At 41.1% G+C, this 19,560-nt stretch overlaps 1 protein-coding gene across 8 annotated transcripts in view; it reads left to right on the plus strand.

Annotated features, from left to right (window-relative positions):
- The window catches only part of LOC109429237 (Kv channel-interacting protein 4), a 165,227-nt gene that overhangs the window by 131,953 nt on the left and 13,714 nt on the right, over positions 1-19,560 (plus strand). For all 8 annotated transcript variants that reach the window (XM_029862848.2, XM_029862851.2, XM_029862850.2 and 5 more), the window contains one exon: positions 18,877-19,068. In XM_029862848.2, the coding sequence (XP_029718708.2) occupies positions 18,877-19,068 (192 nt within the window). The remainder of the gene's footprint in view (positions 1-18,876; positions 19,069-19,560) is intronic.

The raw sequence follows: 19,560 nt of genomic DNA on the forward strand, positions 1-19,560 counted from the left end.
CATCTTTTAAAATTACCTAAGCTTTATTTGTCATGATAACATTGTGTTTTAAGTAGGTTTACTATATATGATCAATAAAATTAATTTATATTCTAAGATAGGTGATTTCGAATACTTTGACCCATTCTCACCCCCTCTAAGGGTGAGATTGAGTCAATTCTCAATCATTTGTAGTTTACTAAGCAATTCATATAACGTGATACTTTCTTGCTAAACTATCATTACCACATAGGAGAGTATACATACCAAATAAAAAGTTACTCCGACTTCAATTGCATTTGTTATTTAACAAACTATCTTTGAGTATCGTTTTTTGACCCATTCTCACCCCCAACGACGGTACCTATTTGATCCCGAGACCATGAAAACGTAAAAAAACTAATATAATTGCATATTATTTGCACAAAACACAATTTAGCCCCTTCAACGTACTTTTCCTGAAATCTAGAATTCAATAGATTTCAAACAAAAAAAAAGTTTAAATTCGGTCAACTGGCTCAAAAGTTATAATTTGAAAAAAAAAATAGTTTTGAAAAAACATGATTTTTTGGACCACTCTATCATAAAATTGATCGATCACCCTAATGACGAAATAAAAAAAAAATACAGGTCTAATTACACTAGTTTACAGCATTTTTGAACTCGGTAAGCTGATGATCATTTTTGGTGTAGAATCATGCCCTGAGTTCAAAAACGCGAAGGAAAAAAATTGCAGTAGAGCGGAATTTTTTTCGACTTTCCATACAAGGTTGATGATTTGATATCGATTTTTGTTCTATTTTTAAGCAACGTCGCTCACTTCACACATCTCATTCTCCGTTATCAATGCTCCGATTAAGCTGAATTTTTTACTGTAACTGGCCTACATATGAAATGTCAAATTAACGTTGAGAAAGAATTTTTAGATTGTTTTTTCTTATTGAAAAAAATACATTTCTTCATATATTTTTGGAAATTTGGCTAAAATTTAAGGAAATCGTCCCTAAAACTCGCCAATATATGTAAATCTCACCCCCATTCTTAATATTTAGACATGGGGTCGAAAATATTAAGTTTTTAAATAATAAGAGCAATGACAGCCCGCTTTTTTATTACATCAAACAGGTAATACCTACAGCTAACCACTTATAAGAAAATTTATGGTTAGGTACTTGTATTAAACATTACGAAGGTGAATTTTATTCAGAGTGATTTACTAGTAGTTTCATCATATAAGTTTAACCACAAATTTAACAAAAAACGATTATTGCAAAACATCTTATTCTGCACCATGACGTGTAAAAACATCTCCCCTTTGAAATAATATAAAGTTTTCAATATAAATTATCGATAGTTATTGACCTATTTCAAATTTTATGTTTCTCTGTTTTGACCCAATCTCATCCCCCAGACCCATTGTCACCCCCATCAACGGTACCCTGATTTTATTTTTTTATCAAAAAAAAATATGTTTATTTATGCAATTCAGTATCACAATTTTCATTTTATAGAACTTATTTCGGTATAATAATGGCTAACTTTTCCACATTAGTCCATTATGCAACTGAAATGAGTTGAATTATGCAACACTCACTCAAAGTGCAAATTTTCGGTAATACCAATCCGTGTGGTCAATTATGAATTTCAAATAACTCAACGTACATATGTATGTACATATGGGTAAATTATTGGTTAAATTGGGGAAAAAATTCACAGCTCAGGTGAGATTTGAACTCACGACCTTTATTCGCTAGACAAGTGCTTTACCAACTAAGCTACCGAAACAATTAATGACCCGGCAACATAGTTTTCATAAGGTTCAATTCTAATCTCATCGATCTATATCATCTTCCCCTAAACCGCAAATTTAACCATCTCTGTTGTACATATGTACGAAGAGCGAAAGCGATTTGTTTATTGTTTAAAACTGTATGCCTATCATACAGGCACCGCTTACTCAACCACTTGCAGCAGAGGAAGAACAATTGCTACCTGGAAGGCGATCAAACGCATCGTTCGCATTCTGTTTGATACGACGGATAACTACGTAGAGGTAGATGCTCGAAAACGACTCACTCAAAGTGCAAATTTTCGGTAATACCAATCCGTGTGGTTAAAAGTTGGTAAAGCACTTGTCTAGCGAATAAGGGTCGTGAGTTCAAATCTCACTTGAGCTGTGGATTTTCTCCCAATTTTACCAAAAACATATGTACGTTGAGTTATTTGAAATTCATACTACCCTACAAGTTTGCCGATCATCACATTGTAAGAACAAACCTGATAGGCCCTCCATCAAGTGTCCAGCAGCGATAACAACATACAAAATGGCATTGAATCTAGCCAAGGTCATCCGAGTTCTATAAGATGCTAACATTTTTTACGATAGTTGAAAAACTGGTGAAATATAATTGTAAATTACAAAACTTCAACCGATTTTTGCCTGATTTATAAATTGTAAATCCTACCCGTTTTTTTTCCACAATTTATGAATCAGGAGTTTTTCTCAATTTTTGTGTGTCACTCTTTGGCGAGCGTTCGTGCGAGACAGTCGCAAGGTTTAGTTCGTCCGGTTTTTCTCCCGATACTTTCCAGTTCGGTGGCTATTTTCAAAGTGCTAGTGTTTCCCAGTGATCAAGTTATTAAGTGACTGTCCCTAGTGGGACGAGTGCGGTTGGCTAGGCCACATTTTTTGCCGCAAAAGTTCGTTTGATTTGAGTAAAGTTCACGTTTTCATTATATCACGTGGCGCATTGACCGACTATCGAGCACAGAAGTGCAGCACCCCCCGCACACCGCGCCGCTCGCGCCGTGATCGGCTTCTTCCAGTGAGTACCCAAGCTCATCGTCGTCGACAGCAGCAGCCCACCGAGAGAAGAGCAGAGAGCGTTCAACCGCCGCACGCCACGACGGGCGCTCAGCAGCAGCTCGCTTCCTCCCAGAGCGGGCGATCCGATCGCTTGGACCTGTCGTCGTCGAGCCTGTGGCTAAACAGAGTGCACAAAGATAAGTAAATAAAGTTACCCCTCGTTGTTCCCCCCTCTCCACTGACTCTTTGATTAGATTTAATTTGGTACATAAGCAGTTTTTTCTTACTTTTCCTGTAGCGTTAATTTTGTCCCTTGTTTTTTTGATTATTTCTCGTCCCCGTGATAGTGTTGGTTTTTGAGTGCCCCGTGGTGGTAGTTAGCTACCACAATGGGCGATGATGACGATGGCGGGGGTACGTCGTACCGCATCAACGAAGCTTTGTTATTGGCATCGGATTGCTCGAGCCAACAAGGCGATATAAATGCTAACCCCTTTGTCTCCCTTCACCCTGGTGCTTCTCCAATGGACACCAACAGTAAAACTGTTTCGACGACCCCCCGCCTCAAGGCCTACCCTCCCGACTTTGGCGGGCCATATGTTGTTTTCTTCCGACCCAAAGGCAAACGTTTGAACACCGTTCAAATCAGCAAGGATCTGACTAAGCGGTATTCTTCCGTTGTCTCCATTGACATGGTCGGTACAGCTAAGCTTCGGGTGACAGTAGGCGACCGAAAACACGCTAATGAGATTGTGGCCTGCGAGTTGTTTACTCTTGAGTATTTCGTTTACCTTCCGAGCGCGTCGATAGAGATTTCGGGGAAGGTCGCCGACGCATCTTTGACCTACGAAACGATCATGGAAGGCTGTGGTCGTTTCCATAACCCTTCTCTACCTCCTGTCCAGATACTGGATTGCCGGCAACTGCATTCGGTATCCCAGGAGGGCGAGAAGAAGGTTTACACACCATCTGATGAATTTTGTGTGACCTTCTCCGGATCTGCATTACCAGATCTGCTGGCGATTGGCAAACTTCGGCTACCTGTGAGGCTGTATGTACCGAAGGTAATGAATTGCATCAATTGCAAGCAGCTGGGTCACACCGCCCAGTACTGCAGCAATAAACCTCGCTGTGCAACATGCGGGGAGAGACATGTGGACGGTGCGTGTAAAACGCCGCCCAAGTGTGTTTATTGTGGCAGCGACCGTCCACATGATCTGATTGATTGCCCAAGGTACATACAGCAGAAAAAACATCAAAAACGATCGTTGCAGCAGCGATCACGGCGAAGCTACGCCGAAATGCTGAAAAAAGCTGCCCCGACCGTTGAATCCCGTAACATCTACTCGTCTTTATCTCTCGATGATCAGGGCTCTGACTCTGAGGTCGGGGACGGGGTTCCCTTTGTTTTCAAGGGTGAAACGAGGAAACGGATGAGGCTCCAGAGACCCACCAAAAAACCTCGGAATCTGCCTAGCAGCGACCCCCAACCCACCATGACAAATTTGAAGAGTGGTAAGAAAGTCACAAAACGTTCCCCTCCAGGATTCAAAATCCAGGACGAACGAGACTTTCCATCACTCCCGGGAACATCTAAAATCCCAGATGTCCCACGTTTTTCGAATTCTCAACCAGAAAGACAGCATTCGGAGCACCAGGAGCAACCTCAGGGTGCGCCATTGTTTACGCTCTCTGGCATCGTAGACATCATCCTCAGCTTCTTCAATGCTTCAGATTCCGTGAAGAACATTGTAAAAGGACTTCTTCCTTGTGTGACCCCTCTTTTGAAGCAGTTGGCTTCTAAAATGCCCCTCCTTGCGACAATCGTATCTTTCGATGGCTAATTTAACCACCGAGGTCGAAGATACGATTTCGGTTCTACACTGGAACTGTCGTAGTATTACACCGAAATTAGACGTTTTTAAGTTTTTAGTTAACAATTTACAATGCGATGTTTTTGCACTATCCGAAACGTGGCTGACACCTGATGTAACCTTACCTTTTCCCGATTATAATATCATTCGCCTTGATCGATCCGACCCGTACGGAGGGGTGCTTCTAGGGATCAAGAAGCAGCACCCATTTTACAGAGTCGATTTTTATCCGATGACAGGCATTGAAGCCGTCGCATGTGAGGTGACTATCCGAGGTAAAACCCTCAGTGTTGCCTCCATATATCTTCCTCCGAGAACTGCGATATCTCGCAGGGATCTCGCTCACATCTGCTCGGTTATGCCCGAGCCTCGGCTGCTCATGGGAGATTTCAACTCCCATGGTACAGGCTGGGGGGAACTGTACGATGACAGCCGTTCAACGTTGATATATGACCTCTGCGACGACTTCAACATGACAATTTTGAATACTGGAGAAGTTACACGAGTGGCACCTCCAGCTCAAGATGGCAGCCCCAGAAACAGTCGATTAGACCTCTCAATCTGTTCGAGCTCACTATCGCTGGAGTGTACATGGAAGGTTATCCAGGATCCCCATGGTAGTGATCATCTGCCGATTGTTGTTTCTATTTCCAACGGGTCGCATCAGTCTCCATCGATCGATATCACCTACGATCTCACCAAGCACATTGACTGGGAGAAGTACGCGGAAGCAATTATCGACGGTGAGCAATCGGTAGAAGTTCTTCCACCGCGGGAAGAGTATCGGTTTCTGTCGGAGCTGATCATCAGTAGCGCGCTTCAGGCACAACGTCGACCAGTGCCAGGTCCGTCGGTTCGTAGGAAACCCCCCAATCCGTGGTGGGATAGTGAGTGTACAGAAATCTATCGCGAGAAATCCGCGGCGTTCAAAGTGTTTCGGAAACGCGGTTCGGTCGAAAACTTTCAGCGGTATGCTTCCCTTGAAAGCAAGTTCAAGAACTTGATCAAGGCGAAGAAAAGCGGTTACTGGCGTCGGTTCGTCGAGGGTTTGTCGCGCGAGACTTCGATGAGAACACTTTGGAACGTCGGAAAAAGAATGCGTAACGCGTCGTCGGTAAACGAGGATAGAGAAAGCTCTCCTCGGTGGATTCTCAAGTTCGCAAAAAAAGTTTGTCCAGATTCCGTGCCCGTCGAGCGAATAATTCGTGATGTTTCTGAAGATAGGGACGACATGGATAGGCCTTTTTCAATGGTTGAATTCTCACTTGCTCTTCTTTCATGTAACAATTCCGCTCCAGGAATGGATCGAATCAAGTTCAACTTGCTTAAAAACCTCCCCGACGTCGCTAAGAGGCGCTTGTTGAACTTGTTCAATCAGTTCCTGGATAACAACATCGTTCCGGATGACTGGAGACAAGTGAGGGTGATAGCTGTTCAAAAACCCGGGAAACCCGCGTCGGATCATAATTCGTACCGTCCAATCGCGATGTTGTCTTGTCTACGGAAGCTGTTGGAGAAGATGATTCTCTTTCGACTGGACAAATGGGTTGAATCGAATGGCATGTTGTCAGATACACAGTTTGGTTTCCGCAGAGGCAAAGGTACGAACGACTGTCTTGCGTTGCTTTCTTCAGAAATTCAGCTTGCCTTTGCTCAAAAGCAGCAAATGGGCTCAGTGTTTTTGGATATTAAGGGGGCTTTTGATTCAGTTTGTGTCGATGTTCTTTCCGACAAACTACACGACAGTGGCCTTTCACCAATTCTGAACAACTTTTTGTATAATTTGCTGTTTGAAAAGCAGATGAGTTTCGCTCATGGCGACTTGACAGCTTCACGAATTAGCTACATGGGCCTCCCCCAGGGTTCATGTCTAAGCCCCCTTCTTTACAACTTTTATGTTAGAGACATAGATGATTGTCTCATGGAAAATTGCACGTTAAGACAGCTTGCGGATGACTGTGTTGTTTCTGTAACGGGATCAATAGCAGTTGATCTGCAAGGACCACTACAGGATACTTTGGACAATTTGTCTACTTGGGCTCTCAAGCTGGGTATCGAGTTCTCTCCGGAGAAAACTGAGATGGTTGTCTTTTCTAAAAAACACAAACCGGCTAAGTTTCCGCTCGTTCTGATGGGTAAGACAATCACTCATAGCATGTCTTCTCAATATCTCGGCGTCTGGTTCGACTCCAAATGCACCTGGGGGAAGCACATTGTGTATCTGATACAGAAATGCCAAAAACGAATCAACTTTATGCGAACTATTACCGGAACATGGTGGGGAGCACACCCGGAAGATCTGATCAGGCTGTACCAAACAACCATTCTATCGGTTTTAGAATACGGTAGCTTCTGTTTTCAATCTGCGGCGAAAACACACTTGCTGAAGCTTCAACGGGTCCAGTACCGTTGCCTTCGGATCGCGTTAGGTTGCATGAACTCGACTCACACAATGAGTTTAGAGGTACTTGCTGGTGTACAGCCTCTGACAGACCGCTTTGCGGAGTTGTCGTTCCGGTTCCTCATCCGATGCGAGGTTCTGAATCCGTTAGTCATAGAAAACTTCGAAAAGCTGCTCGAACAGAATCCCCAAACTCGTTTTATGAGTGTGTACTACTGGTACATGACGCTGGAGGTAAGCCCATCTCCGGTTAACACCAATCGTGACAACTTCTCAGACTTCGACAGCTCCTTTGTGGATTTTGATCTCTCTATGAGGGATGAGATCACCGGTGTACCGGAATCTTTTCGTTCCATAGGTATTCCACAAATTTTTGCAAGTAAGTTCGGGCATGTTAGCGGGGCCAGACAGTTCTTCACAGATGGTTCCAAAACCGATGATTCGACTGGATTCGGTGTCTACAACGAATTTCACAGCGCCACCTTTATGCTTCAAAAGCCATGTTCGGTATATATTGCTGAGCTAGCGGCTATATACTACACCTTAGAGTACATTCGCACTCTCCCACCTGAGCACTACTTCATTTTTACCGACAGTCTAAGCTCTCTGGAGGCTGTTCGGTCAATGAAACCGATGAAGCACTCAGCGTACTTCCTGAAAGGAATACGCCAAGTCTTGAGTGCTTTGTCCAAACGCTCATACATCATCACCATAGCTTGGGTCCCTTCACATTGCTCAATTCCGGGCAATGAGAAAGCGGACTCTCTGGCTAAGGTGGGTGCTAGCGAAGGCGATATTTACGAGCGTCAAATCGCCTTCGATGAATTTTTTGCATTGGCCCGTCAGGAGACCTTGATCAGCTGGCAACACAAATGGAGAGATGGAGAGATGGGTAGATGGTTGCACTCCATCATTCCACAGGTGTCGAAGAAGCCATGGTTCAAAGGGTTGGATTTGAGCCGCGATTTCATTCGTGTAATGTGTCGGTTGATGTCCAACCACTATTTGTTGAACGCACATACCTTCCGTGTCGGGCTCTCAGAAAGCAATCTCTGTGTCTGTGGCGTGGCTTACCAGGATATCGAACATGTCGTGTGGGGATGCAATGAGTATCGTGAGGTCAGATCTGAGCTGCATGAAATTCTCCGGGTCCGAGGAAAACAACAGAAACCCGTTAGAGAAGTGTTGGCAGGACTTGATTTGGAATACATGAACCTGATTTATCAGTTTTTGAAACGTGTTGATGTCAGAGTTTGATGTAGTACATTCCTTGTTTTCGTTGTCCGCCTTTTGGTTTTGTTGTTCGCCCCTGTCTGTCGTCACCCCCCTTCCGTTTGTCCTCTTCTTGTCGTTGTCTACCGATAAAGTCCTTTCTTCCATTACAGATATGGACAATTGTCCCATCAATGTTTTAGTATAAGTTAGCAAATAATTTAGTTTTAAACCCATTAATCCCTCCTTCCCAATATTATTTTATTTTTTTTTTATTTTTTTATTTTTTTATTTTATTTTTTTTTTATTTTTTTTTTTTTTCAATCCTTAACCTCGAAACAGCCGCGAGTACTTCGGCTTCCCAAACTAACATAGTCTTAAGGCAGTAATAAATTGTAAAATGTAAAACCATTGTAAAAACAAAAGATTTCGGCTCAGTTATGCCCATGTGGCGCCCGAGCCTTCCAAATAAACGAACAAGTAAAAAAAAAAAAAATTTTTGTGTGAAGTCGCCATTCCACATCACTTTTCCTTTACAAACATGCTGATTTAACTTGTTACAGTAGGTTGCTACTCGATTTATCCCCAAAAATCTGTTTAGAAACGTCTAAATCCTCAGTTTTTTCTAATCGACAACAGGCGTACGTCTTGCAAAAGCGACTAAAAAGTGGCAACAATGACAGCATAAAAATTACGCCGACAATGTTCGTTGATTTCGGAAACAAAATCGGATTCCGCGCTGTAACAACTGTTATGAAGTTCGATATACACAATCATTTGTTCAACAAAAATACTTTTTAGATGGGTTGTGGCAAGTTACCTTCTGATTTTGTTATTAAAAAGCCAGCTGATTCATAAACTGTGGGTGATTAATCGGTGTGGGGTCACTGTATATAAAAAAAACAATGAATTTTTCGCCGATAAAAACAAAATATAAATTCAGCGACATCAGCACGAAGAATTGACAAGCAGGCAATCAGCGATCAAAACGGCGAAGCATCTCTTTAGAAAGGTCAAGATTACCGTACGATACAGTGACAAGTAGACCACGTTTTCCGCGTCGATTTATTCGTGCCGAGTTCCATAATTTCGATTTCTTTTTCGAATATTTATGATAATGTAATTTTGTTCATCACACCTTCAACTTATATTACGCGTTGCGAACATTCGCGGATAATAAATATGTATGTACAACGATTTTATTATCCGCAATCTTATTAACACGTGAACGCGAAAAAAAGTAATACTAAAACATAGATGAAACTCAAAAGCAACGATTTTAGTTGTTTAGTTATCCAGTTTTCTCGTAAAGCTACGGTGCGGGTTTCGGTTTTCAGAATTGGCAGTAGCACTAAACGGAATTGCATACAGTTTATTTTCTGACTAAGAAACGATAAGCTTAAAACGTGCGTTATTACGAGTTGATCTGACATATTGCTAATTTAGAGAAAACTTTCCGTTTTACGGTAGAACGAAAAGCTACCGCAGCTGTCAGACTACTGATTTTCACTGAGGTATCATCGATCTACCTTAGCGAGCCCTAGCGATGCCTTGGATACGACGCCGATGATCATTGTTTGTTGTTGGTTTTCAGTTCAATTCACCTTGCAAGCATGCTTTGATTTGGCCTTCAGTTTCAATGATAGGATGATTTTCAAGCCTGCGGTAGGACTTTGACAGCTGCGGTAGAACTCGGCGGCTACCGCAGAGTGGAAATTTTTCTAAAAATCCGCAATAAGCGTGGTTTAAAAATTATTCATACCCGGTATATAATTAAATTTAAAACACAAACATACAATAAAATTATTGTATTCTTCCGACAGCCGGCTGGCGGAAGACTAAATCATATCAAGGGTTGCATAGCTCACCTCACTTACCAATGTGAATCCAGATCTATGTAACTTTCTATCACTTCCCTTCCCACTAACAAACTTCCTTCCTGTGACAACCGTGGGGATGTGGAGGTACACACGGTCTCTAGTAGCAACGGATGTCACACCAACATTGCATCCCTTCCCCGATGACCGTAAGGACGTGGCCGGCGCCGGTACTAACAATATAAAGTTTTGAAGCTTCAAAATTGCACATTGAGGATGGATAGCTACACCCAGGCCCCATCCATTTGGTTCCCTGTGCAATGTTGACTGTTCTGGTCAGTAACGGAAGTGTACGGTCACCTCATGCTCTCATGAAAGTTTTTAAAAATTGTGAAATTTCTGATTTTCATTATGGAATCTATGAGTGGGCCACTTTCTAATACATTTCAAAAGCAGTTCGCGGGCCGTACAAAACCTGGTCAAGAGCCTGCGGGTCGCAGTTTGGTGACCACTGTGTAGAATAAAGCGATTGTATAACCGGTAGTGTGTGGTGAAAGCTGTCAAAGTCATTATGTTATTATGTGTGTGTGCAATTATAAAATAACTACATCTTTTACGGTTAGTAAAACAGATCGATTCCGCAGCTATACTACCCAAGTAACAATTTCATTGCTGATTAGTTTTGTTTGATTTTTATTAGGGTTTTATCACAGCAATAATTAAAACTCGCAGTTTTATGACTGCTTTTATAAAAAACCATTGATAAAATGTTTTATAGTATACTTGAAGATATCCATAAAAACAGATTTTAAGAGTAAACAAAACTTTCCGATTTGTAAACCTTCTGGCAATCATTATTACCACAATAAAACTGTTAAAACTCTCAACAGATTGTAACCGTTCAAGAACTCAACCGAGGTTTTTTGTAAACTTTCGGTGGCTTTAGCGCCACTCTCGCTTGCGAGAGACCACCAGTCTGTTGATTTGCCCGACTTTGCTGAGACAAGTCCTCAGGGGTTATCTGAACGGCTGTTTTGACTCACCAAAACAAAAGGACCGAACTAGACACTTTCTCGACCGCTAGAAAAACGCCAAACTTTCGCTCTAAGATCACCAATCTTATTATCCAAATTACCCAAACCTTCGTCGACTTAAACTCGCTCAAACACAATCGCAAACTCGAATGAAAATTAGAAGTCCGGCGGCTCAATTAGCCCAAACGAAAAACGGAAACAGAAACGTAAGAAAAAGGGAAAACTTTCAGTGTTCAAAAACGGGATCAAACTAAGTCTCGGAATTTCAACTTTACAATTACTTTTATTGAACCTTTCTCATTCGGGTTGGACTATTTTATGGTAGTGGGAAATGGGAAAAACTATTCATGGCCATGAAAAAACTACCACATACCTGCGCAGGATTTTGGATGTCGTTGACTCGTAGCGGCGTATTCTACGATGCGATGTTCGACTCGATGAGCTTCCGGCGGGGTGCCGGCGAAGAAGTCAGTCTTGGTCGAATTCGAAGAATTGCTAGCGGTCTGCTAGCAGCGTTCCTCACTCGATGGCGGCGAGGAGCGGACCTGAGCTCGTGCTAAGATGGCCGATATAAAGTTGCGGTGGGAAGTGGCGGCTGGACGGAGGCCTTCCGATTTTCTTTAGGGAGAGCTTTCCGCCGACAATTGGTCGCGGATTTCCCGGGACGGTCTTCCGGACCGACATTAGACCCAACGACCCGGCTTCACGTACCTTTCCGTTATGACCGAGCGAGGAATAGTGCCGACCTTCGGACTGTACGGAAAGGGACACGCTTTTGGCGACGTGAACCCAATCCGAGCTCTCCTTGACTCCCGATCCACAGGGGTTGTAACGGTGGGTGGATCTTATACAACAACGGTTAATTGGCGACCGTTGGAGAATATCGCTCGTCTTACTGGCGATCTTCACTTCCCCCGTTTGACTGCCTATGCTAGGCGGGCTTAGCGGATGCACGAGCTCCTTTCAAACTAATCACGGTGTCTTGCACAGCACCACAAAAGCCCCAAACGACTCCGCTTGTCGAAGATTCGAACTCCAGCCCGTACCAAAAAAGCGCCCAGGCGCTTTTTTGTACGATTTCAAAGTAAAACACTAGAATAGTGTTCGCGTGGTCGCGTAGTCTCCGTCTCAAGCTTTACTAAAGGTTAACTAGAGCACAACTCAACTTAACTGAAAATTTACTGTAATCGCGATAACCACTATTCTCCAGCCGATATGCGAGCGAAGTCATCGAGCTTAAGTCGTCTTTCTATTACGAAACCTAACTCTAACAATTCCCCTATTATCTTCTGCAATTGCGCCAATGGAAAATTCAAATGGCGACATAAGAAATTGGCGCTTGTCTAGGTTCGTCAAGATGGTGATAATGAGACACATATATTCAGGAGCCATTGCTGCACTCACTACGTCTTATTATGGTATGGTTATAGCCGAGACACAAACCAGTCGACATACACAAATTTACTTCTATTGCGGTCATCATAAAAGTAAACTTGCTTTCGTTTTATTTTCGCTGATTATGGTTGTTGCCATATTGAAGAATTTGCTAACGTGAATGGAAAATAGTTAATTTCGCTCAAATTAGCAATTAATTGATAGTTTGCCACCATTTCCATAACATGCTCACATAAATAAACTCTCTCTGTTGAGTTTTCTTGTGATTCGAGATGGTTTTGCAACATTAACAAATTGATTTATTTCATTCCAAGATGATAATATTCACTATTTTCGAAGCGCATTAGTTTTATGATTCTGCCACCCCAATATGCACGGTAAAATTGAATGCGCATAAACCTACCAACACAATAACAACTAAAATATTACTTTGAAATGACTGCTTCTACTTACGAATGATGTATCGTCCTGAACTTTACGTGCCATCGAAGAAGCTTCTCTGCATCTTGAGCTGTCATAGTTTTTGTTGAAAAAAAAAAACAACAACAATCGAGAATAGGATTTTTTTCTACTAGGTTTTAAAACGGTTTTATTGCTACTCTTAATGCGGTTTGCAAAACCTCTCCGAGAGTAGTCCACTTAGCCGGAAGATGCTCTTAAAGAGGTTATCAAGAGGTTTTGATAAATAAATCAGTTTTATTGCGAGTTTTATAAAATTGGTCATGAAGATCTCTAGTAGAGCCAAACAAAACATAAAATGTTACTTGGATAGGGTTCCCAGCAGTATTCTGTAGAATAAGTTTTATATGAGACCCAACACTAGTTAAGCCACCAATCTTCTAAGTTTCGCTCCCATGGAGCTATGTATATCATTTTTATGAATCGACTTCGCCATTACTACCCCCAATTCAAAATATTTTTAGTGAGACGGTTATTTTGACAACTCACTCAGTTACTCCCACTGACCAGCTGCATTTAAGGCATATGCTGTTATTTCACTTTGGAAAAATATACATTTCAAGATTTTTTATTGTTCCACCAAATAGCGACCATTAAAAAAAGAAACTCACGCTGTGTAGAGCATCATCCTAAGCATTATGCGTTATAGCGTTGCTTGCTACTGGAAGTGTGGGTATATTTCATCTCTGCCTGTTGCCTCAGAGTTACTTGGGACTGCAGACGTGCGTTGTAAACAATCATGGTGGTGGATTTTATTGCGTAAGTACTAAAAGAAAATGTTCAGCAATCTCTTCAAGCGCGTTGATGATTGGTTCCACCTGGTTTGCCTTGCATTTTGTGCATGGCCATATTTTGGTGAAGATGCTTGATAGTTTTTTATTTTGATTAATAAAAATACCAAGCGTCTCCATCGGATTCTGGTCATAGTCTGGTCATAGTTTATGGACAGCCCCTACATAAAATGTGAACAATATGGAACCATATTTTTTCAGATTTTTTTCTAATCAAATCAGCTGTGTGTGTAATTTTTGTTTTTTTTTTTTATATTTTTTCTCAAAGCGTCAAATTGTAGACAAATAAAAGATAACAAAGTGATAAGAAGATGTTCAATTTAACTGAAAAAAATATTTATGCAATTCAGTGTAATAAATTCTATTTTATACTACTCGTTTCAGGCCCACTTTTCCGTACCGGTTCATAATGCAACTGAAATGAGTTACACAATGAAAAATAGTTGCACAATGTTCATAATGCTACTCATTTGAGTTTCATTATGAACATTATGCAACTCAAATGAGTTGCATTATGAAAAAATCATTGCATAAAATTTTGTATGGAGCTCGTTGCAAAACTCGACTTTTCAGCACTCTTCGTATTTATCCACGACTCGTACGACTCGTGCTGAAAAATCAACTTTTTGCAACTCGTCACATAAATAACTATTAAAATACCAAAAAATCTGAATATACCGTCAGTGTACCAGTAGCCGCTCATGACCCAATAGCCGCTCACTGTTGCAAAAATCAAGTTTACACGCATAAATACACTCTTTCCGGTGCTGATATTCTTGGCTAATATAAATTAGACGAGAGTAAAAGCCATTTTATGCTATATTTACTGGATAACATAAATTTTAAAAACAAAACAATGAAATTTTTGAGCGGCTATTGGGCCCAAAAAAGCCCAAGGTAATTTCATGTGTTCCAATAACCGCTCACGTATAAAAATACGTCAAAATCGTAAAATCTGCCGATTTTAGTACACAGTGTGTTTAACCCCTATTATACACTCCTACGGAACAGGAAATAGTTATTTATGTGACGAGTTGCAAAAAGTTGATTTTTTCAGCACGAGTCGTACATTTATCCAACGAGGCTTGCCGAGTTGGATAAATACGAAGAGTGCTGAAAAAATCGAGTTTTGCAACGAGTTCCATACAAAATTTTATGCAATGATTTTTTCATAATGCAACCCATTTGAGTTGCATAATGTTCATAATGCAACTCAAATGAGTAGCATTATGAACATTATACAACTATTTTTCATTATGCAACTCATTTCAGTTGCATAATGAATCAGATCGGAAAATGTGGACATTGTGATACCAAAATGAGTTTTATAAAATATAAATTATGATACTGAATTGCATAAAAATAATTGTAAAAACATAGAGTTGCAAAAATAATGCGCTTTTCCACAAAAGTCTATTTAAAAGATGGCATAAATTTGTTCGTGAGCGGAATTAGAACCACTTTGGTCTCACACCAAATGTAATAAAATCATACTTTTATGAAAAGTTTTACATAAGTCTTGATTTGTATCTGATTGTACTTAGATTGAACTAACATAAAATGGAAAAACATTACAAATTGGCTTAACAGTTATTTAACAGATGATGTTTTTCTGCGAAACTGGCCTTAGATGAGCGGAATCTGGTACCCTGATGGTAGTTGTGGCTCGGTAATCGTTGATGTTGTCAATAGACCATTATCGAATCTTCATAACCAATAAATCGAATCGTGTTCATAAATTTAACCTAAATTTACATTACGGCTAAACCTTCGGGATTTGAACTATAATTACAAAAGAAAGCAATTTTCAGTAAACCCAGTAGGAACTTTAGTATCAGGTATCGGAAGGCCGGATCCAGAGGCATGTTTTGCCCCATTTGCGACATTTGTGCCATCGCCATACATATAAGCCTATTTTATTTTTTACCTGAGGGAGAATGGGACAAAGGATGGGAATTTGGAAAGAGAAAGACGATGGAATAGGAAGGGGTGCCCTAGAAGAGGGAATGATCGCATAAGCGCAACGAGAGCTCATAGCCTATACCAAAACGGGTTGAATCAGTGCCCTGAAAAGGACACTGTAAAATGCATAAGCGTAAATAGAGCCTATACTCAGCTCATTGCGGCACCAACATTTCAAAAGGGCGTAACTGCTTTTGCAACCAATGCTTTCTCATAGAGCTGTAGATCGTATTTTATTCATCTCACGCAATTCACATCCATTAATCGAAAGAGGAGGACAGGAGGATTTTATCTTTCTATTTGTGCTAGTGGGACTTTCAATAGGCAGCATCCATTTATTACGTAACGCTAAAATCGACATTTTTCGACCTCCCCCCCCCTCCCCCTCCGTAACGCTTTTTTGTATGAAAACCCGATTTTTTTGTATGGACCGTAACGCTCGTTCATTCTCCCCCCTCCCCCTAGAGCGTTACGTAATTTGTGGATGGCGCCATATGATATTGAAAGACCCGTCATCGAAAGCATCCTCAATATTCAAGAAAGGGCCCAAGCAAAAACTACGTTTGAGCGAGTGCTTTCTTGAAAACGTTTGCAACTTTGTGTAAAAGTGTCACAGTGAACATCCCAAATTGGGAGGCATGTGAGTTCGCATTAATAGGCATGTTAGCCAGATGAACATCACAGTTGTGATAATCGACAATGCGTTTCAAGTATTTCAGAAAGAACGACGTAACCAGATAAATCGATTCTATAACTCGGGGCAGAGCAAAGAAGGTCAAATGGATACTCCTCATCTGACACACGCGAATCAGTCAACTCATGACAAATTCTGATTATGCAGAGTTGGGTTAGGTGCAATTTTATGTTAAGTTTTCCATAAACTGTACTACCTAAGTATTTTATCAAACTGAAGAATCTCTAATTAATGTTTGAGCTACTTAAGATGATATAATCATCGTATCAATACTGCCACATATATGCGTAAAGATCCTGAATACGAGAGCTTGCTTGAAGACATCCATAAGGAAAGGTTGAAACATACTGTAAACGTTATTCTAAAATAGAGTGTCGTGCCTCAAACTTCATTTATAATGAAAAAAGCAAAACTGGGTTCACAAGGTAACGTATACAGAAGTTACCCTACGAAGATGAACATTTTGAAGTAGAGCCACTTGGGCTACACACGCTTTTTACGCTGAAAATTGATCTGAGGTTTCCTAGCCGTAGCCACTACTCAAACTAGACAGGATTACACTCTTCACAATCACAGCACAAAAAGGAAACAGTAACAACAAACCAAATCGGTGTCAATTGAAAAACGCCAATGGCGAAAACGCATTAAGTGAAACCATATAGGTTAATGAAAGCTAATTTACAACATTTGAATAATCCCGCCCTTATTTCCCGCCCTCAAATTTGAGACTTAAGAAGGGCAACTGATTATCTCGGAGAAACGCAAGGTCTACTGCACCATTGCTCCGGTTAGCGCAGTAAGGGCGTAATACTGTGGAGGGTGCCCTAACTCTTCACCGGCTCCGTATGTGGTTAGGTTTTTATAAGACCCTCCTAACCATTCATTACTTGACGTGTTGGCACGGTAAGCATAAAGCCGCATAACAACATGAATTAATGGTCACCTGTTTAGTGGACTCTTACCACTGGATCAGGCGATCCGTAGTGTTATTCTTAGCCAATTGAGACAACCGCTACCGACACTACACAGCTATCTAGGCTGATCGGGAAAAGAAGTTAACATCGATGGTCAACTTCCAAACGAGCCCGAACAGCCCTAACTTTGGTTCAATTATAGAGTATGGGTTGGGACATATACATCAATGCCATTCAGGATATTAATCATACGATAGGGATCGGCAATTTTCGTCGGCCTCGATAAGTCTAGCCTAGCCCAACGTAATTGCTTTACATTAGCTCCCAATATGGTAAACAGATGAAAACATAATCCTCAAAATGTTGCTCCGCTTTACTTTCATTTCCGTTGCGCTGTAAAAAAACATCCTCAACTACTTTCCTTTTGAGATTACTAGCGTAGGGTAAACATGCCAATTATTGACATATGCATGAAAGGAGTGGTTCTAAAATACGTGGAAAACTTTTGGGAATGGGAATGGGATTTGACTATATCCCAGCCTAGATCCCAGCTATTACATTATTTACAAATTGTTCTTCCACAGTTAAAAAAAAGACACTACACCGTCTTCAGCCAGAGGCTGCACAGACTGAACATTACATACACGAGACAACGGACAACACACATAACACCCAGTGGCCCAATGGAGAATTTTCCGTTTGACGAAAAGTTTTCCCCGACTGGAGCGGGAATCGAACCCGCACTCCGAGGCTTACGAAACGCCTAGACGACTGACGCCGCTAACCGCACGGCCACGAAGCCCACTGGAGTTAATATATAACTCCACTCAGATAAGTTGAATTTTTTTATATATTTCTTTCAATCCCTAACTATTCATGATTCACTTGGTTTACTACACTATACTCAGCGTGGTCGGTCGGCAAGAGACCAATCGTGGGTGGAGACGCATGGTCTTTTATACCATAAAAAGGAATTGGCTTCTTTAGCGGTGTTGAAATAAACCCATATTCTGAATCTGCATGTCAAACTAAGCCGAAATCCAAATTTTCATGAATTTTGGAGTCCGGGAACCTATTTAAAAATCAATTTGAAGTTTGTATGGGAGCGATTTGTCGAATCACCCCTCGTCGCAGTTTGTACTGGGCGGAGCTGTCAAACAGTTGCCCAGCTGTCAAAAGGTGATTTCAAAAAATCTCTTTGAAATTGATTTTAGGTACCAAAACAGAGTTCTAAATATCTGAAAAAAATCATATATAAAAAAATCAATACATTTTTCAAAATTTGATAAACCCAATTAGTTGAAAGAGTTTTATATATTTTTTAAATTTGCTATGCTCATTTTTTGCACACTTACCATATATCTATGGGATCCTTCCACAAATTGTTATACCCTCCTTAAAATGCACCTTCCTTCCTGCCCTACACGTGTACACGTTCAGTTCGCTTACCCTCAGTTTCCCAGATTGATTTAGCAGCTTTTCCCTATCCCACGGATCGTATTAATGTGATTCCATGTTTTTTACGTTTACATATCTAGATTGCGAGCTCGAGGAAATCGTGGCCCCACCGAAGTACCGGCCGGAATCCATTGCGGCGCTGTGTGCCGCAACACGGTTCACCGAGTCGGAAATCAAACGCATCTACCGAGGCTTCAAGGCGGAGTGCCCGGCCGGGATCATCCGGGAGGAGACGTTTAAATTTATTTATTCGCAGTTCTTCCCCCAGGGAGGTGAGTAAGTAGCGTGCATGGAAGGCGGGAAATCTGGGGAGGGAAAGGAAACGATTAAAGGAAGAATGGGTTTCGAGTATCGCTTGCTCAACCATCTGTATTGATTTGGCTAGATGTATGGGGAGGGTTCGATGTTGTTGGCTCACGAGAGTGATTTGTTGGGTAGCAGAGCGATATTTCTTCCTTTGATGTCTTAAGGAATGCTGAAATCAGGACTGGTTCAATGGTACCTACAGCTTCCGGTAACATGAATTCCTTTGAATATTTTTTTCCTCATTACGAAATATTTGCGCAACCGGTCACATGAGGATTCGTGGAAATATTAGCTGTAACATTCACAAAGAAGACTTTGAAGTGCAAAGAATGTCCAATGTCCATACACTGAAATTAATTGTTGTGGAAACAATCGATTCCATAGTAAAATTAAACCGTACCTATGATTCTCAACCGACAACAACATTCAGTTTATTCCACATAAACACTGTCAATTTA

This window comes from Aedes albopictus, chromosome 3, assembly GCF_035046485.1.
Source record: "Aedes albopictus strain Foshan chromosome 3, AalbF5, whole genome shotgun sequence".
NCBI lineage: Eukaryota > Metazoa > Arthropoda > Insecta > Diptera > Culicidae > Aedes > Aedes albopictus.